The 25,829-nt window shown below is 32.8% G+C and overlaps 3 protein-coding genes across 9 annotated transcripts in view; 2 read left to right on the top strand and 1 right to left on the bottom strand.

Moving 5' to 3' along the window:
- The window catches only part of Graf (GTPase regulator associated with FAK), a 60,757-nt gene extending 58,153 nt beyond the window's left edge, over nucleotides 1-2,604 (top strand). For all 5 annotated transcript variants that reach the window (XM_065349687.1, XM_065349683.1, XM_065349684.1 and 2 more), the window contains 2 exons: nucleotides 1,291-1,370; nucleotides 1,547-2,604. In XM_065349687.1, coding sequence (XP_065205759.1) covers nucleotides 1,291-1,370; nucleotides 1,547-1,638 — 172 coding nt within the window. In that variant the 3' untranslated portion in view covers nucleotides 1,639-2,604. The remainder of the gene's footprint in view (nucleotides 1-1,290; nucleotides 1,371-1,546) is intronic.
- A 1,128-nt stretch (nucleotides 2,605-3,732) lies between these two features.
- On the bottom strand, nucleotides 3,733-5,471 carry LOC135835434 (uncharacterized). The gene is made up of 3 exons (XM_065349690.1): nucleotides 5,373-5,471; nucleotides 5,119-5,290; nucleotides 3,733-4,339 (listed from the first exon to the last, which is right to left on the bottom strand). Exons 1-3 carry the CDS (start codon nucleotides 5,386-5,388, stop codon nucleotides 3,814-3,816), a joined length of 714 nt encoding a protein of 237 aa, XP_065205762.1. The 5' UTR covers nucleotides 5,389-5,471; the 3' UTR covers nucleotides 3,733-3,813.
- Nucleotides 5,472-14,777: 9,306 nt separating this feature from the next.
- kmr (kramer) overlaps nucleotides 14,778-25,829 on the top strand; it is a 283,370-nt gene continuing 272,318 nt past the window's right edge. For all 3 annotated transcript variants that reach the window (XM_065349682.1, XM_065349678.1, XM_065349681.1), the window contains exon 1: nucleotides 14,778-15,403. The gene's annotated coding sequence lies outside the window, so the exon portion shown is untranslated. The remainder of the gene's footprint in view (nucleotides 15,404-25,829) is intronic.

The following is a 25,829-nucleotide window of genomic DNA, read 5'->3' as shown; positions in this document are numbered from 1 at the left end:
AAAAAATAGCTTCAAGTTTTGACTCATTCCATATCAGTTCAAAAAAAAGTTTCGCAAGGGGCAAAGCGCACTTTAGTTTCGCCAAGAAATTTTTCATAAATTCATTTCATCCGAAATCTTTTTAGAGGACACATAAAGGAGGCAGGTTTTCCACTTATTTTCTGATTGTAGTTAAACTGCTCAACTTTGAGAGCCTCTAGTTCGAAATGATAATGCGTAGCGTGAATCTGTTTGGGCCCCAAGAACCTAAGAGGTGATTTCTCCCCCCCCCCCACTCCAAAAAATTAATAAAATTGATGGAAATTATGACTTTGGTGGGATAGTGAGGGAGCTGAACGTCGAAGGTGTTTAATCAAAAAAATAAATTATTAAAAATAATCAATGATACCTAAGCTGCTTTCTTCATTTTATTTGGATTTAAATTAAAATTGGAAGATTTTGTACCTCTCAAGAGCGCTGATGGAATCCAATTTTCAGAGTTGGTTCATGAAGAGAAAATTAAGTAAATGGGATTTTCGTTACAATTTTTTCCAAATTCTCTAAAGGTATATTTTGAGTTTTTTTTTTAAAATGAGAGTTCAATTTTAGGATTTAAAATTTTTATGATTGGTTTTGAATTTATCGTTCATTCTCCTCAAAACTCATCAAAATCTTGGAGAATTGGATCGGTGGAATGAAAGTTAAATTAGGTCTTCATGCCAATTTTTTCTATTTTTCTAACGGGAGATTTTGAGCTTTGTTTATGAATGTTCGATTGTAAAGTTTTCTAATTATTTTGATTATTGATTATGAATTTGTTGTTCGTTCTCCTCGAAACTCGGAAAATTTTGCTTCATATTCAACCAAATTTGAGGGTTAAAGCAGAAAATCAAAAATAAAAGTAAAATGACTCATTAAAAAAAAAAAAAAAAAAAAAAACTGAAAATATTCCATAACAGCCTAATTCGCAATTTTTAAATTTCGTGTTGTTGAATGTTGGAATCGTTTGGGTCATAAATAACTCCATCTACATATACATATGTATTATATGTAATTATACTATACCTCATGTAATGTGTAGATAAAAGTACCTAGAATATTTATTTTTGGGATAGTGCATTATGTTCGTGTATAATATTTCATATATTTTTACTCGAGTAACTTGATGATATTATGTGCAAAACGCGAATCCATTAGCTTGCAAACATTTGCTACCATGATATACGTATTATAATGATGTTTGATAAATGTGATAAAATTTCGTATACAATTTACTGATCAGTATCATTTTTTTGTTACTTTTTTTTTTAGACAAGTACGAACGTTATACGCATGTCTGGGAGAAAACGATGGTGAATTGTCATTTGAACCAAATCAGATAATTACAAATGGTAATCTCGATGTTCTAATTTTTTTTACTATCAAAATATATTATGTCCCCGAAACCTTAATTTTTTTAATGATGAATAGTTTAGTTTTACTGAAGGGCACATAGACCTATATTTTTAGTTCAGTTCTTATTATGGTAATTGAATTAATGTACGATTGTTTTGTTTTTTTATCGCAGTTCGTTCATCAATGGAACCAGGCTGGCTGGAAGGTACTTTGAACGGTAAAACGGGATTAGTACCGGAGAATTACGTAGAAATATTGCCATAATGTCTGCGTTTACCTTTAAAGCCACCTCGTTTTTTGTTGACTAAAAAGAAAATTTTATCCAAAGACCAGAAAACGGACGATGTACCAAAGCGTATTATAAATTAAGATTATTTATTTTACCGGTTATGTATTTTTACGAGCATGCGAGTTATTCTCGCTGTTTGTATTTTGTCGTGTATGGTGTTTTTACGAATTTTTAAAAAATTCATTCATTTAAATAATCAAACGACGATGAGCTGTTTAAACATTCTATTTGACTACCTCTAGGTACCAGGTACTCTGTATCTTGGTATGGTTCATTATATACGCAATCATTCTAGACATATCATTGATAAATTTTAACGAAATAGAATTTTTAATGTATTTTTAACGTGTGTACCTACCTTTTCCTTTTCTCTCGTTTTGATTCGGTTTGTAAATACATATTAGGTACCTAGTGATGAAATTTTTAAAGTGACAATTTCATTCGATCGAAGAAAGCTAGACTGCGAAGGATTTATTTATTTATCCGCTGTAGTTCCTATTTTTAATTTTTTTTTCCTCTGTATATTATTATATTAACACCAAGAATCAACACACATTTCGACCATTATTGAGATATGTGCATTTTTTTCTCTCTTTTTTATATTCAAAGTTCTGAAGAATTTTCAAATTTTTTTTTTAGATAACGTTTTCTTCTTTTTTTTCTTTTTTATAAAAGAACACCAATTTTTTAACGTATTTTTTATTTAACGTTATAAGTTTACCAGTTTAATAATTATGTACACTGTGCAATAATAAATCAGATTACCTGATAGGTAGTAGTTAATTTTGTTATTTCTTTTTTTTTATTTTATAACGAAGAATTTATTGTAAATATTGTTTTTCTTTTGTTTTATTGTTTTATATGTGTTTCCTTTTTTGTTATGCGAAAAAAAAAGAATATTTTAATGATAATCGCGTTAATAAAAATTGATTTATAATGAATTGATTTTATTTTGTTGTACGTTTCATCAGATTTCAGCGTATCGAAAAAGAAGATGTCCAGTCTCAGTCTGAATTTTCAAACCTCTCCTCTGTTTCTAATCAGAAAATATTCGAATTGTTTTTCATTTTCTGGTTAAATTTATGCCAAAATACAAATCTATAAATGCACATTTCATTTTTGCTTTCGAAGTGTATCTTATCTTATGCCATTTAAATAATGAAATCCTACTCATAAGTGCAAGAATCAACTTCAAAAAATAAAGATTTTAAAAAATCAATCGAGATCGGAATGCTACAATTTTTTATTTGCAATAAATGCTCCAGCAGAAATATTCTACTGGCGACTCGAAAAATTAATGACAATATTCAAATGTGACTGATGATCTCGAAAATTTGTCATCTGCAATTTCTCTTGGAATATATTAAAAACGTCTTGCAATACACAACATAGAATTTAAATAAGTAACATAACAGATATATAAACGAATTAAAAAAATACAATAGTAATCATTCATAAAAAATAGGAACATCTCCGAAAATTCTCAAAAACAATTTTTAAAAATAAAAATCAATTGAGATCGAAATACACTACCATAATAGGTAGGTATGTACATACGTACCTTACATGAACGAATTTTTAAAATGTAAGAATAGGTAATCATATTAAAAAATTGGAACACCTCCAGAAATGTTCAAAAAACAATATTAAAAAATTAAAAAATTTATCTAGATAAAAATACCTACAACTGGACTCATCATAAACCATTTCGACATTTTTTCACGTGCGATTTAAAAACAAAAATGAACTTTGATCGAAGTTTCAAGATTTATCTCCAAGAAATTTACGATACTAGTAAAAGTACAGGAAAAAGTCATAAGTCAACAAAAAGTTCCATGAAATACCCCCAAAAAGTCTTCAAAAATGACAGAAAATTGATCAAGAACAACGAGTGTAAGAGTTACAGTTTTCTATTTATAGATACCGTCGTTTTAAAAAAAATTACTTCTAATCAATGTTCAGAAAATCGCCTATGATCAATCTGAGACTACCTTCCCCCTCCCTCCCTCCCCATAATACCACATTATAACTAAGTAGGCAGTTGAGTTAATTCATTCGCAGTCTTCTGGTTTCTAGTTTTTTTTTTTTTTTTTTTTTTTTTTTTTTTGGTGTTTATAATTACAAGATTATTACACCCGTAAGGGGGGGGGTTAGATTTTGTTCGTGAGGTTGGTGTTTCTTATTAGGGAGAAGAATTTTAGCAGACGCAACCAGCATATAATTTGTGTGAGGACATCTTTTCGAGCAGATTCTTCAAGATATCCAAATCGTTCTCGCAAGACGTCCTCAAAACGTTTGGCGAGTTCTTCCTTATTTACAGGATTCGCGAAATATAATGATTCCGACGACGCTCCTAAACCTTCGGCCGACGATGATGGTGACAACGGCATTGATACGTCCATAGGCTGCATGGAATGCACCATTGATGGCGGTGACGAAGAAAAAGAAGATGACGTTGGAACTGTAGAGGGGTCCAGATGTTCACCCGAGGAACTCGATTCCAATGAAAAACGAGGGGACGAAGACCCTATAGAGGGCTCCGGCGATACTGGTGGCGGCAAGACGGGTGGTGGTGATGGTGACGCTGGAGCCTCACCCTCAGGTAACAATAATTGTTCTTGGGATGGTGAGGCCGATCCATGGTCTCGCTGATATGGTCCATTCGTTTGTTTAATTCTGTTTTAAACGGATAAATTACATCATTTACTTAACATGGAAATTTTGAATGAGAAATTACGTAGGTAGATAGGTAGGTACGTTTAAAACAGATTTAAAAATTACTTAGTAGGTATAAAAAATATGGTTTTCTGACTATCCCGTAAAATAAACTTAATGAACAAGTTCTTTTTTTTTTTTTTTTTTTTTTTTTTTGGAACTTGAAGATTACGAGGAACCTGATTGAATAAACCAGTTTACTTTCAAATAAAATTTGAAAATTTTCTCCAATTTTTGAATCTTGAGGTGTTTTTTTCATTAGGTATTGGAGCATAATTATTGATGCGGCAGAAATGTAGGCTTGAATTTCAAGTTTGAATGACGTGAATATTGTGAATATGAAATAAAAATGTGTGATTTCGTTCGTTTGGCAAATTATTACTTATCTATGTATTATTATTTTTTTAATTTTTTTTTTTTTTTTTTTTGTTAAAAAAAGGAATATTGGTAAAAAAATCACCAGCACAAAGTACCCACTTAATACTCTTATTTTAAGTCACTTGGTTGGAACACGAGGAATAAGCTAGACCAACTATCTTTGCAACTACCGTACTACAACAGTAGATAATATCGTTAAGATTTCTAATTACCTATCATATGTAGGTACTTATAGCTTATGTGTTTAGAGAATGTTGAGTCAAATTCTTGAAATTACCTTACTGCATGAATTATTACTCACAATTAGCTGTATTTTAAGCCTCAAAAACCCCTGGATCAATAAGTATTAAATATATACTTACATATCTCGCAAAAAATCGCTGGTAGATTCAACGTTTCCTTTGAAGTCGAAATGTTCGCTAGATATCCGTTTTACGCATTCTTCAACGAATTCGGACGCCACAGAAAAATCAACCACAGAAAGTCTTCTTGCTGTTTGTTTCAAAAGGGTCTGTTTGAGTAAATTTGACTGACCTGTAAAACGTAGAAATAAAAGAAAACATATTTATAACATGCAAAAATTAATTTCTCAATGAGAAAGAGCATGCACACTTACACTTTCGAAAATGCATGATTACTAGGTATTTTGTAATAATTTGTAGCCTAAAATGAGCGCTAGTATGAAGTACCTACTTCATGCTCCGCGGAATTCAACTTTACTACTGAATCATCTTTAAAGTAAAGAAGCCAAGTAACATGATAATTGATAATTGATAAGGCATTTGCAGGATTGTCAAATATTATCTACTTAGGTATTGTTGGTGATTCTATTGTTGACTTTTGTTTGTCTCGTCTAGGAATCAAGAAGTCGATCTAATCAACGCGCTTGGCAATTCTGTGAACGGTTTTTCGCATCACGAGGGCGTTTGAGTGAATCAAACACACATTCACAGTAGCAAAAAAAGTGAAAATTAACAAAATATCAAATTTTAAAAAATTAATTTTTCAAGATTGTTTACAAAGTACCAACAAAGTAGGTACTCAATTAGGTATTTAAAAAAAAAACAAAACAGTGTTTTAAACAAAAAAAAAGTTGAAAAGTTTTTTTGTTGTTTTAAACATTTTTGTTTTTAATTTCAATTTCCTAAAAAAAACAAGGGGTTTTCAGTTTCTGGTTGAAAAAAAAGTGGAATTGAATGAACTGTTACTTTTAGAGACAAATTTTGTGTTTTGATTTCACGTCACATCTTAAGCAAAAAAAAAAGTAAAAATAAACAAAAGATCGAATTCTAAAAAATTAATTTTTCAAGATTGTTTACAAAGTAGGTACCAACAAAGTACTTAACTATTTTAAAAAAACAAAACGGTGTTTTAAACGAAAAAAAGTTTAAAACGTTTTTTTGTTGTTTTAAACGTGTTTGTTTTCAATTTCAATTTCTTAAAAAAAACAAGGGTTTTTCAGTTTCTCGTTGAAAAAAAAGTGGAATTGAATGAACTGTTACTTTTAGTGACAAATTTTGTGTTTTGATTTCACGTCACATCTTCAAAATTTATGACTATAGTAAGTATGACAAAGAAAACGATCGTAGGACACTGAGAAAAATCAGAGTTAGAGATGTTATAGGTAGTACTAACTAAATTCGCACAAACTGAAAAACCCGTATTTTATAGACTCTGAGTGAAACCACCAAACATAGGTAAGTGTAAGTACATATTATAAGTACTTAAAAATGGCCACCACTTTAGCTTTTAATACCTATAAGGTATCTATCTTGATTTTTGCAAGATTTATGATATGTAAGTATGTACTTCAAATAATTTTTTGCTGACGTTGAGTTGCGTTTCACTTCAATAATACTTTGATAGCGAAAAAACTAAATTGTTTTCACTTTTTTCATCGAGTTTTTCAATTCATAGCCAATCAGCGAACAGTGTTTACCAGATTTTTCAGGGATGTAAAGCTAGATGAAAGTTTGAAGCCGAAACGAAAGCCAAAAGCCGGGCAAATTTTTGCACCAACCCAAAGGCTAAAAGTTTGCAAGTTTCATTTTTTCCAAATCGAAAGCTAACCAAAAGCTTATTGAAATGAAAAATTGAAAAAGAAATCCCAAAACGTTAATGCTTTTTTCATAATTTGATCCTGAAAATCTGCTAAAAGTTCAAAGCTGAGCTAAAAGCCTAATAAAAAAGCTGTTAAATAGAAAATAGAAAGCCGAAAGTTTAGCCAAAAAGCAAGCCGTATAAATCGAAATACCCGAAAGTCAAAGCCATAGGTTTCAAATTTGAAATTTCAAGCTCAAAGTCAAAAGCTTAAGTTTTATTTTAAGGCTTTTCATCCCTGAGATTTTTGGCTTTTTTGTAAATGCACGACACGAATCTCTTTTTATGATTGGTTTGTTTTCAACTTTGGTAGGTACATGTGAATTGTGAAATGTAGGTGTAGGTGTACAGGGTACCCAGAAATATCCTGAACTTGAAAAAGTTTTCTGCTACATTTTTCGGTTGATCACACTGAATGATAATAATGATAGCATATGATTGGTTGTTAGACTAACAATAAGATGATAACATTCCACCAATCATATGCATCTATTTCACGTTGCCAACCTATATTTTTAATTAAAAAAACTTTCTTTGGGGTTCACGATATTTCTGGGCACCCTGTAAATGCGGATAAGTGAATTGATTTTCAATTTTTTTCAATCGTTCATTTTTCTTGGAACTGAGGGGGTTTGAGAAAATTTTTGTCTGGACATAAATCGAAGAGGATGAAGTTTCCTATTGATTATTAGGCACAATTTTTTTCAATTTCATTCAGAAATGGGGATTTTTACATTATTTTTATGGACATTGGACAGCTTTTTTTGCCAATTAATTTTATATTGAAATTATTTACGCAAGTTTTTGAGGGAACACGTAGGTAGTGTAACTTTATTTATATGTACCTATCTCCTTTTTTTCCCTTTTTTTTCTCATTTTTTTCAGCTCTCAGTCTCACAAGGAGTAAAGTAGAAAAACTGTGATCGTTGTCATCAGGGAGCAACATAGTTATTCCTTTCACACTTCTTTTTTAGGTAGAGTAAAAAGAGCTAAAAAAAAAAAACTCAACAAAAAGGAAAAAATCTCTACTCATTGAAAAAAAAAACACAAAACGCAAAAACTATCTTGGGATCAGCGACACGCTGATTTTTTTTCAGAACTTAGGTATATACAAGGCATGCTTTGAGAAACTTTTCTCAGAATGTAATAAGTAGGTAGGTATAGGTACAGGTAGTAGGTACGTTAAATGCTAGTGATTTTGCATCATCGAAAAATATATCTACTCAGCGGCGACGTAAGAAAAAAAATTGGGCATCAGCTCGTTGAACTCCTTCAATTCGCCAGATATAGGCAACCAATCATGATGACGTTTAAATGAAGTTGGTTGAATTTAGGCAGACGATTTCTGAAACACACTCTTAACTAATGACTATTTAAAATGATGAAACAATTTTTTCAGTCATTTTCTTCCCTCTTCAGAAAATTTGATTCATATATAGGTAGGCACTTGGATGGGTATCTGGTATATTGTAGGTAATTGTTAAAAATGTTTAAAATTATTGATCTAATTTTTGATGAGGTTGAAGGTTATGACAGTCTGTATTACTCTGAGGTCTCTGAGGTACAATACATCTCAAGAAATTAGTACAGCTGCGAATTATCAATTGCTTCTTCGGTTTACCACATAAAAACATTCGTACGTCGTCCTATGAAAACATCATATGTACATATAGGTAGCGGATCTACGAACAATTAACCCAAGAGATTCGGTATTTTAATTTACACACATATGGAAGTAAAACTGAAAGGAAAAAAGAACTCCTGGCACGCACCTTTTTTTGTGTAGTACTAGTATGTCGTATACACATCTATACACCTGTCCCACCCACGTGAAACCGCTTGAATGAAGTACCAAATTCGTAACCGTAACGGGCACATATGTTGCAGCGAAACCTGTTGCCCCGAGGGCGAGGTGTCTTGGCATTTCTACACGGCCTATTACACCATTAGGTTTTATTTTCTGGTAACACTGGAGAAATGGAATGTGTATTTTTTGTACGGTGTGAGGCGAATGGAATAAGTATACGTATGATGTAGAGTTATAAAGAGAGAACCAACTAACGCACCTTCGAAGACGAAGAGTTCGGACCTTCCAAAGGTATGAATGTGATGCTATGTGGATGTCGGTTTTTGTATGCCTATATCGCCGGCAAGAGGCGTTTATTCTTACCAAGGGTGTAGGCGAGGGGAAGAAGAGGATGTTGTTACACAGGTTGCAAGTACCTAATGATTTGAGTGAACTGAACACCGAGAGCGAGAGGACTGCGGAGACTGGAGGCTGGAGAGGTATGTCTCATGAGTGTCATGTCATCTATGCAACTGACACTGACTCTTGTTGACGTTATTTTTTTTTCTTCTAGTGTTGGAAAAAAAAGCTGAATACCAATGAACGTTAATTTGTATAGTTGTACGTTTCAGAGTTTTACTATTGTGAGGACAACTCGGCATATTGTTCACGTAGTAATAATGGTAATGGTATGGCTGAGAGAAAAAAAATCTTTGACGTTATGAAAATTTATGCCAAGTATTCTTTTGTTGTTTACAGAATATCGATGCAAATTAGAACCAGGGCCAGGGCTCAAATACTTAATTGGCCTTGTGAAGTTTCACCGATTACAAATTATGTGCTCGTACTTATTCGTCGTCGCACCGAACTCTTCGCGAAGAAATGATATCCTCGTAGGCTACATAACGATATAACGATGCAGTCGAGCACCTAAATACTAGAGATTATGCATTTCAATAATGACAACAAGTGTCCCTGCAGAGCTCATACGGTAAATTTTCAATTACCGTTGTAATTCGTATTGTAATATTAGCTGCATTCGTCCAAGACAGATTCTAAGTACATTACGAAGCGTGAAATTTTAGCTCAGAGCTGATGCTAATTTCATCGCTAATACTTATCGAAGTGCTGAGAAGTGATGAAGAAGTGTGAAAATTTACAAAGTACCTACGTCGATGGATTTACTAGCTGCCTAGTTCGTTGAAATACCATAATGAGTTCTTAATTACTTGTTCTTTCGGGTATTATGATAGTTAATGTCTTTATCAATGATCGTACTTACAATGATTTATACGAAAACGATATCTTTATGACGATTGAAGGGGATTTCAAGCATTTAAATGGTTGGTTAAATTTTTTAAAATGATCTGTAATGATTTTTTTTCGCCATTCAAGTCACGCGATTAATTATTACGTAGCTTTGTCGAATCTAAATTGAAATCTAATTTATATATTGTAGGTATAGGTAAATAGCTAAGCAGTATTTGTAAAAATCCAATCCAATCGTTTTGTTTTAGTAGGACCTATCATTAAAATTATGCCTGCTTAGATAGGATTATAATATTAGTTACCTACTTGTACCTATATGTATAATAAATCGACGAATTTTTATTTCAAAACCAATACTCGAGATCAGTAAAAGTAACTTTCAGTTATAGTCTATAAGTACTTTGCGATCCCAATCTTATACATTTACCTACCTATTGCAGTATATAAGTGAAAGTAAAAAGAAACAGGTGCAAAAAAAGGCTACCGATTGAGCATATTATTGTTTGTAAAACAACTTGAATTCTTTTCCTATGCTCTTTTTTTTTCTTATTAAAAAAGTACCTACCAAGAACCTACCATAGATAAGTAATCATTTCGTGTCACGATTTTATACCATATAGCAGATATACACAATGGTGGGTTGCGTTCTAATTTCTTAATGCATTTATGCTGTTCTAGTAACTGGAATTCAGTTTAGGTATTAGGTACAATTTAGATTCGAATTAGTGCATTTTTACATTCGACTTATATTAAAAAGATGAGATGAAAATATTGAATGGCATCAACTGGTAAGTATATGGCGTTGTCGTGGGTTAGAATCTGAGACACATTAGTTTCAATGATGAAGATAAAAAACCAAAGGTATGAGAGTGAGATTTGAAATGAAAACATATTCTGCTGAAAAGTAGTAAGTAGTATAATGGTGGAATGGTGGATTGGCGGTGTTCGAGTTCGAGACATTCACGAGTTCGGAGTTCGAAATTTCAAATGACTAATTTCATCGAAATTATGGTTTATTTAATTACCATTTTCCAAGCTTGTTTACGTCGTCTTACCCCAATTAAACTTGGTAAATTTTCAACTTTACTAAGCTGAGTGAAAACCTTTAATTAATCGATCCTGCAGCTTTCTGCGAAATGTCACGATAAAATATGTAGCCAGAATCCTAGATTAATTATTTGGCATAAATACTTACACGTAGCGTGTCTGATTAAGTCATTGATTGTTTTGTTTGTTTATATATTTTTTATTGTTTTTCTTGCAACATTTTTTAAAAATTTATTTTGATTTTTTCAATTAAAGAATATTGAGTTTAGTTGGGTGCTTCAAAAAACACGAATGAGTCAGAAGAGGTTTTAGATGGAAAAGGTTAAAATTTCTAATACATTTCGATCCATGTTTCAAAAAAAAAAAAAAAAAAAACAAGAAAAATATTGTTGTTGCAAATTCTTGAAAGGTAGGTAAGGTACTATTTCTTGAACAAAATTTTTTTTTCATCGTTAACATTTTAAAATTTTGATAAAATCTGTTGGCGAAATAATTTTTTTAAAAAAATAATAATATTTCATTTCTTTACTTCATGTTTTTTTTTTTTTTTTTTTTTTTTGTTACAGAAGTTGATTTTTTAGAGATTTACTGCACTAAAATGTTATTCTTTTTTTACCAATTTAGAATCTGAAAAATGCAAATTATTGGATACTTACACTTGACAGGAAAATTGAAAATACTTTTCAAAAATTCACCTCAATTTGTAGGACCTAATTTTTTTTCAACAGTTTCTTTTGAAACTCAGAAATCTGTTTTATTTATTTTCAATCAAAAACTTCCATTTTCCAGAATTTTTCGGTGGAATGAAAAACGAAAGAGAATATTTAAAGGGAAAAGCTGATTCATTTAACATTGTACAATTTAAAAGTGTATTAAAACATAATTTCAAATTTTCGATTGAAATTTTATGAGATTTATTACGAATTAAAATTCTAATCACAAATAAAATTGTTAATAAGTAAATCTAAAATTTTTGTGATTTTTTTTTTTTTCATTTTTAATATTGAAAACTTGTTTTTAAATATTTTAAAATTAAAACGTGTTTAATAGATTAAATGCTGTTGAAACTGGACAAAGTGGCATTAAAATTTTTGAAATGAAGGAATAATAATGCCTTATTTTATGTTATAGGGAAATATTTTTGTCAGAGGTACCAGAATTTTCATTGAATTGCAAAGAAGCTGTACCTACGTAGTATATTATATTTTGATTTTGGTATCTACAACGCAAATATAAGTGTTTTTTTTTTTTTATTTATTGGGCAGCAGGAGGAGATAGGAGTCATTTGGAGGGTTAAAAAATTTTACCAGAGTTTTTAAACATACTTTTGGGCAGTTTTAACGAAAAGTTAGATTTTTTGACATTATAGGTACGTATTTGTAGGTATTTTGGCAAAAAACGAGATTTTTTTTATAATTTTGATGAAGAGCAAGATATTTTTGGCGGTATTGACCAAAAAAGCAAACTTGTTCATAATTTTAGCAGAAAAAAAATTCTTTCAATTTTTCAGTGATTTGGACTATTTTTGGGGGGGGGGGGATTTCATACAAAAAAAAACGTGAAAGGAAAATTTTTCAAAAAATTTAAAACAGCAGTTTTTGCAAAAAAAAAAAACAGAATTTTTGGCAGTTTCGTAAAAAACATAGCCTAATTTATTTAATAATTCTGGGAAAAAGAGAAGCTTTTTGAAAATTTTTGAAAATTATGACCAAAAAACCAAACTTTTTCACAACTTTGGCAACCGAAAAAAACCACAACTTATTCATAATTTTTAGCAATTTCTGCGAGAAATCAAATTTTTTTGGAAAGCAAAACCTCTTTGAATTCAACTTGAAAAAAAGAGTAATTCTGGTGAAAAGAAAGGCTTTTTGAAAATTTTTAAAAATTTTGACCAAAAACCCCAAACTTTTTTACAATTTTAGCAACTGAAAAAAACCACAACTTATTCATAATTTTTAGCAATTTCTGCGAGAAATCAAATTTTTTTGGGAAGCAAAACCTTTTCGAATTCACCTTGAAAAAAGAGTTTTTTCAAATTGGAAATTGTTTCAAACCGTGTTTAGCGGTTCTGGAGCATCCAGCAGATTTTTGAAATTCGAAAGTTCCACAAAATTTCATCAAAATAGAGTTGGAAAGCTGAAATTTATTCTGAAAACTAATTTCAATGTGCTACGAAGTACTGCAGGTAAATTTCAAGTCGTTCTGGAGCCTCCAGCGATTTTTTGAAAATTACTGGAGCCTCCAGTAGATTTTTAAAACTTTAAATTTTTACAAAATTTTATCAAATGGAGATGAAAAACTGAAATTTACTCTACACTCCAATTTTAACACACTCTGAAGACGACTTCAGGTGGGTTCAAGTCATTTTGGAACCTCCAGCAACTTCTCGAAAATTACTGGAGCCTCTAGTAGATTTTTGAAACTTGAAATTCCCGCAACATTTTACCAAATGGAGTTCGCAAGCTGAAATTTACTTCGCAAACTAATTTCAATGCGATATGAAGTCGACTACATGGTGGTTTCAAACGGTTTTGAAGCTTCCAGCCAGTTTTTGGAAATTTCAATTTTTCAAAAAACGTCATACGACCTTTCAAAAAGTCGCTGGAAGCTCCAAAACGACTTGAAATCCATCAGCAGTCGACTTGAAATTAGTTTGCAGAATGAATTTCTTTCTATCTCCATTGATGAAATTTTGGGGAAATTTCAAGTTTAAAAAATCTGCTGGAGGCTCCAGTAATTTTCAAAAATCACTGGATGCTCCAAAACGACTTGAAATCCTCCTGCAGTTGACTTCGTAGCGTATTGAAATTAGTTTGCAGAGTAAATTTCGGTTATCCAACTCAATTTGATGAAATTTTGTGGGAATTTCGAGTTCTAAAAATCTGCTGGAGACTCCAGAACTGCTCAAAACGGTTTGAAACAGTTTCCAATCGATTTGGCATGTTGAAAATAGGGTACATCCCAAATTTCAGCTTTCTTGGTCAATTTGGTAAAATTTTGATTTTTCCCTCATTTTTGGCCTAAATTTGATTTTCAAAAATTCACCAAAAATCGAAAAACACACTCTAGCACTTGAAATTTTGACAGGTGATAAATTTTTGCTTGATCTTTCGATCTACATTTGTACGGTTTGAAAAATGTTGTGCAAGTCCAATGTTGGAACGCAAAATCTGCGATTTTTGCTGACCTGTCAATCAAAACGGCCGCCATTTTGTAAGTAGGGCCTCTTTTTTTGAGTACAAGGGCTAGAAATGTTCCTTAGGACTCCCTCTTTAAGAAAAAAGTTGTCCCAGATGATCTACCGGGGGGGGGGAGGGTGCAATAGATCCTTAAGCGGGCTCCCCGACTATTTAATTTGAATCTTTTGATGAGGCTTGCTGCTACCTTTCTCCTCTGTCATGATATTGTATTCGTACAATTTTTAAAATCCGAACGCTTCCATTGAAATTATTGGTATGTGAATATGAGGATCGAAGTCAAATCTTGCTGTCTACCATTTTAAAACATGATCCTCTTCTTTTGCCTACTTTACTCTGCATGGTTAATATTCAAAAAAACAGCTCGATGATGATGATCTGGATGCTGGAAAACCAGATTACGGAATTACCAGCAATCATATTAGCATTAGCGACTCTGCTACTAGAAAAAAATTCAAAAATAACCGATATTCATAACACTCGTGACTCGATCAGCGCCCTGATCTGCGATCGACCTCTCTGCCAACCACTTGGCAACACTGATCCAGATACCTACTCGTACCGCGTCCAATGATTCTATGTACCCGGTACCCGCAGCAGCAGAACTCTTGTGGATTCTAGTATATCCTCATCGGTCGGTAAAGGAAAAAAATGAAAAAAAACATGTCCATGTGTTGGTGTGTGAATACGAGCGCGTGCGTATTTCATGTGTTTAGTGTGCGAAGAACTAGACTCGGGTTAGTTCTCTTGTCGAGGTAACCAGTTTACATTTTGAATTGGTTAGATTCGTACGTGGTTCGGAATGCATATTTTCGGTTTACCTGGTGTAAAATAATAATTATGCGAAAGATTAATAGTGTTTTAAAATATATAAAATTTCTCGATGTTCGGTTTTTTGTTTTCAGTGTTTTAAAAGTGTCGTGTTGTGTGTAAAAATGTAACCGTGGCCCTTGGCAATGTTTCGATAATGGTATCGCGCGTAAATGATAATTTTTGGTCGGGTCTCTGGCGTTTTTGTATATATTTTTCCTCAGCAGTATGCCTTTAAAAATGTAAATAATGTGTGACTAATTTTGTGGTTATTAGTGCGATTTAGATTATTTTTTTTTCGAAATTCAGTTTTCGCGTTCGAATAAAATAGAAAAAAATAGTTCGGTGTGTGATGATGGTGGTGTTGAGCTGAGAGAATACCTATCTACGTTGACCGGTCGCTGCGTCATATATTGACCATACAGGTGCTGAATTTCGGTGAGTATTGTCCGCATTCCTATTCATAAGGGTAAATGAACCGTGAATGATGGTAAAATTGTACAGTAATAAGGTACATAGGTAATTGTTTGACGTTAATGTAGATATTTCGATGGTAAATTTTCAACGCCAACGGTTACCGAATGTGTACGAGCAAAGTAAACATCATCACCTGTTGCTACCTACCTACTTGTAATACAGTATGGTCGATGATACGTAATGTTATCATCAAATATCTTCTAAAATACCTACTTATGGATTCTCAAGTGAGACTTGGTAAGTTAATTGGGAATTACATCTTCGATGGGTGAAAAATCAGCCTACGAAGAAAGGTACCTACCGGTGTCTCATAGAGATACTCGTCTTCCTTTCTCCTATCTCCGAAGAGTAATTTCAATTGGCTTTTTGTAGTTGTAGGAACATATTCAACATGTAAAGTACCTTATTAGACATTTCGTTATTATCTTATACGTTTCGTGAAAGTATTTCTAATTGATTTTTACCAAAGTAATTAACCAGAATTGTAATCTGTTCACGTATTTGTTATTATACATGTCATTTTTCCCTTCGACTAGGTACATGTGTAGTATACCTACTTATACGTTCATCTACGTCGACTCGAGATAGGTTCTATGTATACTTACAATATTCATTCATATTTTAGTCGCAGGTATTCATTATATTATTCGTTACAATACAAAGCTGAATACGGGAGACGAATTTCTTAGAAGGGAGTGAGTGTATCTACATACTTATATTCTTAACGCCATCTAAAAAGCAAGGTGCCAATGCTATTGGACGATCGACGTCGACGCTTCTGACTACATATAATGAAAAGAATCGGAATGTCGATGGTATTGAAACACAAACACAAACAAACAAAACGTATCATCCTGTCCAGTCTATCCGGCGTTTCTTTCCTCTCCTTGTCCTTTTCTTCTCTGTTGTTGTTGTTGTTGTGTGTGCAAACCAAGGTGTATACTGTATGGGTGTCGAATTGTCCATGTTTTGAAATTCTTGGAGAAATTAATCATTACTTCATTGTTGTGGCTGTATTTTTAAAGGCACTGGCAGGGATTCTTAAGAAGACTAACAGGTGAGGTTGATCGATTGGGATGGAGGTTTGTATAATGTAGTACATAATTTCGCAAATGTTGCTGGTTGGGTTGACTATGCATCCAATGATCCAAAAATGTTTAAAGAAGTGGTCCATTCAGTGAAATGGATGCCCTGAATTAGTTGAAATGAAGATGGACATTTTTTCTAAGATTTGAGAAAAAAAGTCGAGTTTCTCTATTGACTTAATTTTTGATCGAAGATCCTCCGATTTCAGCTCCAGCTTATAAAGAGTGTCTCCATTTTTCGATTCTAAGATCCTATTTTTTTAAAAGAGCTTGTGAAAAGAGGAAGCTTCACATTCTAAAAAAAAATCTTCTTCCAGAGGTACCAATACCTCTTCTTGAAAAATTCTTCATGATTGCCTGTAAAATAACAAATAAAATAGCCATAAATTGATGAAGGGTATTATAGGAGGTTAAGTTATATTAAACTAAAAGTACCAATAGACACACCAATGACAACTTTTGATCAATCAAAACTCAACAAATGAACATGAAGAAACATTAGTTCATAAAAATTACATACACTTAAGCCTTATAGCAAAAAAATTAAAGTTAGTTTATATCCTCAATTTGAGTGCATTAAAAAAAATAAACTAATTTTAATTTTTTTGCTATTAGAATAATTTTTATCAACTTTTTCATGAAATACGTCAGAAAAAGGTCAAAATAAGACATTCGAATAAATTTGAACTTTTTTTGATGTTTGGAATAGAAAATTGAATTTTTTCAAATTTTGATTTTTTTTATAAGTTCATTTTCATCGAGTGAAAGGGTTTTTTCAACTTTTTCAATGGATACGTAAAAATAGGGGTCAAATGGGTCAATTTCACCAATCAAAACTTTTTTTCATGTTTTAAATCAAAAAATCGTATTTTTTTATTTCATGTTCAGGAAGGCGAAAAACGAATAATTACTTAAGGTATTGTGATCTCAGGTCTGTCACGAGAAAACCAGCTTAGTGTCCAAAAAATCGATATCTTTTTTATGGTGGATATTAGTAGTACTTATGGTGCTGAATCTGACTGTGGGGGTTGAAACGTTCGCGAACGATTCTCTTGACCCTAATCTGAGGTTAAAAAATAGAGTATCAAAATAATTTTCAAAAAAAAATCTTCTCTAAAAAAATAGAGCAACTACAGTAAAAGTTGAAATTTTTTTTTTATTATTTTCTTGAATGGTATATTTTAGGGAGTTGAAATGCAAATTTTTGCAACAATCGGCCCACATTTGGAGGATTTGTGCCATATTTTGAAATTTGAGTAAGGCTTGAGCTGAAAAAATCAACTCTTTTTACCTTGAACAAATTTGTTAAGAAACGTGGTACATTTAATAATAATAACTTATTCTTCATTAATAATTCATACTCGGGTACTTTTTTGCAACATTTTTGACGAAAAATTGAAAAAAAAACGAAAAAATTAATTTTGGGAAATTTCAATTATTGGACTTGGCAACCTTGAATGTGATGATGCTGAAAAAAATATATCGGGTTATGTTTGGCACTCATGGGGGCCAAAAGTGGTGCAAGTTTCACGGACCCACAAATAGATCGCCTGATACATGGCTACATGAAGGTATAATTCAGTATGAGGCCAACCTTCTTCCAATTGTTAATTGATTCAGAGAATTGGCTCAAACACCACTGTCCTAAATTGTTATGACATAATTTACAACATGACCCTTTCTAATAAGGCTCTTTACAAAGTAAAGGTGCCTGAATTAGAAATTAAATCTTTCGAAACAAAAATTACCCCTCTAGAGGTAAAATTTTTGCAAGAAAACGTGCCTGCATCAAAAGTTGAAAAATCTCAAAATTTCACAACATTCTGATCCTTTCTGTCAAAAGCTGATTAGTTCCTGCAAATAACAAAAAGCAACTTGACATATAAAAATAGAAAATGGCTAAATTTGAAATTTTTTCAACTCTGGAAAGAAAGGAAATTTTGTTAAGAAAATTAGAAAATGGTGTAAAAGTGCCCTACCTACCTGATGATCTTTTTTACAACACGGTAGAGCCGTAAAATTGGACATGATTTTTCGAAACATTTTTTATCACAGAAATTCTTTGGCTTACATATGAGACATATGCATCATGTGTAAAGTCAATAAGAATTATGCGATACATAAAACCATAGAATATGCGCAAATTGAGGCGTTTTGCAAACTTTCAATTTTTTTAAATTGACTTTACGACATGATGCCACCGCAATTTTTTAATATGTTGTTCAGCATGAACAGTTGTCCATAATATATTTTTTTCAGAATTTTTGAGAGTTGGAATGATGAGAAAACTACGTTTTGAAACTTTTCGAGCTAATTTTTTGTACGAAAAAAGTGGCACCACTGATTTTTATGGTATCACCAAAAAGCCTTTCAAAACCCCTAACTATTGGAAAAAGTTCCATTTTGCTAGTTATCGAGTAATCCACTGCTGAAATGGATGATATTTCAAGTTCACTGAGAACTTTTATACCCCCTAGAAGCCTTTAAAAAAGAGTTAGAGGGCTGCAATTTGCACCATTGGTCATTCCTTCGCGGGAGTTTTTTTCACAGAAAAAATTTCAAATTAATCGCCGACACCCCCCCTCCCATTTCCATTTCTTGGTCAAATTGACGTGGAATGACCCTCCTCATAAATTGTTTTATGACCCCAAATGAAAAATTCAAACACAATATTTTATATTTTAATATCACGACAAAATTGCGAAGTGAACTGAATCAGATGTCTGACGGTTTTTGATTTTAAGAAAATCATTTTGAATTTTGAAATTCAGAAAAAAATTGACGAAAGTCGGAAATTTTTTTAAAATGTTTAACAATCGACAAAACTTTCATGTTTTTGGATTTGGAAAATTTCCCATTTTAAATGAATTAGAAATTTTTGTAGAGAGGATGCGACCTACAAAACAACAGCAAGAATTTGGAAAATTTGTTTGAACTTTATTTTGGAATTTGAAATTGAAAATGAGATGTAGGTACATACATACTTTTGTTTAGGTTACCAAATTTTCAAACTCAAATTTCAAAATTTTAGATTATGGAATTGGTCAATAACACAGAGCAACAATTTTGAACTTTTTGGTTGTGCCTGGGTTGAAAACATGATTAATCGATAGTGTAGACTAGGAAACAAAAGCCAAAAAAAAAAATTTAATTTGTATCGTTTTTGCACGTTTTTATGCTCTTATGCTTATGGCGATATTACTCTCTAAATTTGAAACAGTCAAATTTCACTGCTTAGCAGTCACGACATTTTGCCTTTTTAAAAGCAGTTTAGTTTTTTACTGCAAAACAGTAGAAAATCTACTGAATTGGTCAGTCAAAATGATTTTTTACTGACTAATTCAGTAGATTTTTCACTGTTTTGCAGTAAAAAACGACTGCTTTTAAAAAGGCAAAATGTCGTGTCTGCTAAGCACTGAAATTTGACTTTCAAATTTAGAGAGTATGTTTCTGTAATACTGGGAACAAAACCAATAGCAAATTCGCAATCTATGGACTTCTTCAAGAAAACAGCTTTCTTAGTTTCTTGATTTTTCAAGTTTGAAGCACCTTAATTAAACGCACTTTTTGTTCGTGTCTATTCAAATTTCAAAAAATAGTGTGATGTTTAAATGCTGCATATATGGCTGCACTAGTTGTACGGTGTTAATGTTTATCCTCAGGAATTAAAAGTTCAACATTACGATTTCATTGAATTTTTAGATGAATTTATCAAAAATATTGGTGCTGTTTTTCATAACTTTCCATTAATGAAATTGACTCGTTCATTTTGGGAATTAACTTATATCAAAAAAGGAAAGGGGGCTGGGGAATATGGTCAGAGTTAATTTTTACATCACGTAAAATGAATCTATTCAGCTTTTACATGTTGATCATTCATTAATTTTTATATTTAATTTGATAACTTGAAGCAACTCGAATTAATTCTGATCAAAAGATTTTTTAATCGTCATTTTGAATGCAGTGTTTCTGAGTTCCCTGTTCCTCTCAAAAATGCGCTCTCAGCAATTTTGCCATTCAGCTTTCATAGCATAAAAAACATTTTTATGGGTAATTACACAATAAACTGAGAAAACACGAATTCTTGACAAATTTTTTAGTGAATTAAAGTACAGCACTTTTGAGCCAAATGAATTTATGTAAAAATTCATGATAGCCAATTATCATTTCTACGATTTTTCGCAAACAATAGATACGAATTTAACAAAAAAAAAAAACACTCAACATCTCACACCTCAACCCCCCCCCCCCCCACCACCACCACCAAAAAAATCGACCACTCAAATCCATCATTAAATCAACCAAGAGTAGGTAACAATCCATTCGAAAATCTCTTACACTTTCGCAATCGCTGCGAAGTCTAAAATCAAACCATAAATATCGTACTAACTTGAGATAAAATTTCCAAGCCATCAATTACAAATTAGGCCCTAGATAGATGTTCATTCATCCGTAAAAACGTACATTCGCTGATTGAGCCTTTAAGAATTTGCAGTCAAAGTTGAAGCGAAAATTTGAAATAGCGGTGAAACTATTACTGTACCCTCTTTGCCTGGCACATCTTAGCGAACTGTACGCGCGTCGAGTATAGCTCGTACATTAGGTAGGTAACAAATTAATTTTCAATTTCGTAAACCGCAGAATGAACAATAGATGATGGTATGGCTGGTGCTGGAAAGGGGGTAAAGGGTAAAGCTGAAACAAAATTTACCGCGAATAAGTTACACGCACAGTAACTAAACCTAAACGTCGACATATGTATTTGTTGGTGGGTTTAGAAAAATCGTAAAGCACTAAATATGCCAACAACTTGATAAAGCAGAGAAAGCTTTATACTACGAGAGAGATGGAAAAATATTCGAAATATTTCATTAATACTCACTACATACGTACATACATATGTAGTAAGTATGGATGAGGGCGTGTATGTGTGCTATAACGCGTGAAAATTTATCAAAAACTAGTAAAATTTTCTATTATTGGATAAAATTTTATTAAAATACCCTACATTCCAGCCATTTGCGAACGCGAGGCGAGAGTGAAACATGGCGCGTATTTGTGCATACCTAGTAAGTATAGGAGCAGAGGAGTGAAGAAAAAGACTCTCGAGCGTCTTTACTCGATCATAAATTCAAAAAAGCCGACTTGAATGGTATATCATATTTCATAGATGATAAACAAACGTTCAACACATGCTGGTAATTTATTTCAACCATCTTTTCTCATTTAATGGGTAAAATACGATTAGAAAACAGTGTAAATACGAAATCGAGCGAGCTTTTCCACCGATGAAAAATTAATTCGAAGGATTACGGCGCGTTTTACAAATCCTCCTAAGTCACTTCCTCTCACTATCTCTTTTGCTCTCTGTTTATGTGTTATATGTAGGAGCTTTTTCGTATACTGTATCTACACTAGATAGATGTATATAATATGTATCTATAGTGTAGAATTCAGGCGAGTTGGAGCTATACTATTACGGTAAATCACTTAAGGTTAATAATAGCCACATCTATCGAATCAAAATGCGATTAATCCCCGTCAAGTTGTTTTTTAATTAATAAATCGTACCGATGCCAGTCATTTTTCATACCGAGACCGATATAAATCAAATTTTTTTTCTCTCACAACGGAAGTCAAACTTCAACCGAGTTGCGTGGCGCTCAATGTCGTGATCACTTCCATTTAATTACTTTATGACTTCGCGTCGTTACACTCGTGTATAATTATACATTCTCTCGTATCTTCGCTCATAATATAGTACGTACTACGTATATACCTACGACATGGTCGCTACAGACTAACACCATATTGTACACTAGAATTTCCCCGGCACATAAGTATAATATGCATATAAAACTATGTACGTAGGTACTTGAAAAGATTCATAATCTTGGAAAAAATCCTTCTCGTACCTACGTATGCGTATATGATTTAGCGTGTTATTTTGCAATCTGTTACGGTAATCGTGAGGTAATTGTCCTTTTATATTATCTCATCTGATGACATTCTAGGTTCGACGATTTAATAGATCGTATACCTATCTATGTAGGTAAAGCGAAAACCATTCGTTGGTCGAGGTATATCTGATGAATTATGTACTTTGTATCGTGAAGAAGACACACTATGGGTTTATAGGTAGCTGATTTTACCATCGCAGAAAAAAGAGGCTAGTGGAACTTTGAAGATTTCTAGGCCATATCGAGAGATATTTAGGTTTTGTTGTCATTTTTGTGCTCAAAATATATGTGGAATACTTACCGATTAAGTACCTACTTAATAACTATTTGTATGTATTTTAATTTATTTGGATAAATGCTTTAGGGTGAATCGTGAGAAAAAAAATGTCGGAGGATTTTGATCAAATTGAGTGAAAACTTTCATTTTGAGTATAAAGTCACTTAGAAATAAATTTAGCCCTCGAGGTACAACTAGAAAGATCATCGCAGAGAGGGAATTTTCAAAAAAAATTGTATTTTTTCGCTTCAACTCCTTCCCAACCTGTTTTACGAAACATAGAACATTTCCATAAGATATGTAACATTTGAGATTCTGTGTCGACTTAGGCCATTGTCATCAAAATCCGAGACCATTTTTAGGGCTTTACTGGGTGGTTGTGAATTTGCAAATTACTTCTTTTTTTTTTAGGTAAATTCGTGTTTTGAAAATATTTTTTCCCCAAATTTTCCCCATTAATTAGGCCACAACAACAGCCAACAGGGGAAATATTATGGAAAAGAGTGTTGTCAACTTTTTAGACTTGCTCGGCCATTTCAAAAAAATTGAAAAATTTGGTAACAATCATTTGTTGAAATCGGCAATATTCTGATTCAGAAAACGACTCGATACAAAAATCAAAAGTGGATCCTTGAAGAAGAAGGATTCAAAGTCTCGAAATTTGGAAAAATTCAATAATTCTTGGTGTCAACATTTCAGTTTTTGGAGGTAATGATTCTCATTTATAACTTTCATTTGTCCTCAAAATCAAACCAAAGGTTCCAAGCCCTTCCTTAGAGGGGTTTTTAAGGACCAAAATGTTGAAAAATCCTATATTTACGTAATAGTCAGGGAGCCCAACCTGAAAAAAATGTACGATGGGGGTTGAAATTGGGGACCGGGCCCAAAAGTTACTATATGTAGTACTCTTTCCAGAAATGCCACTCTGGCAATTCGCAGGTAGGGCTTTTAAGCACAGCGAAAGCTCAAAGTTCACAATTTTTATGAACTTTCAACTTGGAAAGTTTTATGGCTGAAACCAGGGGATTCTTATAGGATTTTTCACGCTGAATTCAAATATGCCGGTCTGCCGACCCATAAGTGTCCCGAAAGGGGTGCCAGAGTGGGTTAAAGGGGTAAAAATCGCAAAAAATGCTGTAGTTTTTCAATGAATTTTCGTAAAAATCAAATAGATGACAAAACGTGGCGAATTCTTGAAGAATTTTTCGCGCTGAATCCGAATATGTCAGTCTGCTAACCCCTAAGTGCCTCCAAAGGGGTGCCAGACTACTTTAACAGGGCGAAAAAGGCAAAATATTGAGGTTTTTCATGTCTTAAGCGCATAAACATAGCATTATTTGGTACCTAATTATTTTATTCGAATGTGGTTTGCGAGCACATTTTTGAAAACAGCATAAAATTCTTGTAGACATTCATACGCGAGGTGTCCCCACAAAAATTTTCAACTCCCTCCCCTCATATTTACCCCTCGAAATGGGGTTTTTCAACTTATTTTATGGGTTTTAACAATGTAGATTTTGCGAGGTACAATTTTAGAAGCACGTTTTTTGGATGTATTTTTGACTCTTGAACATGATATTATACCTATATTTTTTCTTATTCAGTGGGTTCAAATAATGGAGCTCCACTTCAAAACTATATAATAGAAATCGAGGATTACGTTGAGGTTCAGACAGGACTTTTTGATGAGTATAACACAAAATTCAACATTATTTCGTGTTCAGGAGATTTGGTTTGGATCACAACGATACCGTATGTTGTAAAAGTATGTAGCTTAACTTCAAAAATAGTCGAAATTTAGAAAGGAGCCAAGGCTCCGGTTGCGCTGGGTGAAACTAAAACGAATTATGACGTCATCTTTGCGTTCAAGGAGTTCGGTTCATATGAAAACGACGCCAATATTGTAAAAGTAGCTCCATGTTGAAAATAAGGAAATTAAGGAGGGAGATGAAGCTCTGGAGGGGCTGTGTGAATGTAAAACAAAATCTAAAAGTAGGTAACTATTTCAAAAATAGTAAAAATTGAAGCGGGGGGGGGATGGAATTGAAGGCTCTGGAGGAGATTAGATGCGTGTAAACTAGCCGAAAATCTGAGGTCATATTCGTGCTTCAACAGTATTGAATAATGCGGAAGTGACACCCTAGCCCTACTTACTCAATTATTTTCCCGGAAATTCCTATTTTACCCCCTCTACGACTTATTATATCAATTTTTCATCGCGTCCCATCAAAACAAAAATTTTGAAAAAAATATATTCGAGAGTTGAAAATAACTTATGTACATTCAAAAAACGTGCTTCTAAAATTGTACCTCGCAAAATCTACATTGTTAAAACCCATAAAATAAGTTGAAAAACGCCATTTCGAGGGGTAAATATGAGGGGAGGGGGTTGAAAATTTTTGTGGGGACACCTCGCGTATGGATGTCTACAAGAATTTTATGCTGTTTTCAAAAATGTGCTCGCAAACCACATTCGAATAAAATAATTAGGTACCAAATAATGCTATGTTTATGCGCTTAAGACATGAAAAACCTCAATATTTTGCCTTTTTCGCCCTGTTAAAGTAGTCTGGCACCCCTTTGGAGGCACTTAGGGGTTAGCAGACTGACATATTCGGATTCAGCGCGAAAAATTCTTCAAGAATTCGCCACGTTTTGTCATCTATTTGATTTTTACGAAAATTCATTGAAAAACTACAGCATTTTTTGAGATTTTTACCCCTTTAACCCACTCTGGCACCCCTTTCGGGACACTTATGGGTCGGCAGACCGGCATATTTGAATTCAGCGTGAAAAATCCTATAAGAATCCCCTGGTTTCAGCCATAAAACTTTCCAAGTTGAAAGTTCATAAAAATTGTGAACTATTGAGCTTTCGCTGTGCTTAAAAGCCCCACCTGCGAATTGCCAGAGTGGCATTTCTGGAAAGAGTACTACATATAGTAACTTTTGGGCCGGGTCCCCAATTTCAACCCCCATCGTACATTTTTTCAAGTTGGGCTCCCGGACTATAAGAGTTTCAAAATGTGGCCTTTTACCTATTATATCATAATAAATCATCATTTC

This window comes from Planococcus citri, chromosome 2 (assembly GCF_950023065.1).
Source record: "Planococcus citri chromosome 2, ihPlaCitr1.1, whole genome shotgun sequence".
In the NCBI taxonomy this organism is placed as follows: Eukaryota; Metazoa; Arthropoda; class Insecta; order Hemiptera; family Pseudococcidae; genus Planococcus; species Planococcus citri.
This window is presented reverse-complemented; position numbering and strand designations above follow the sequence as displayed.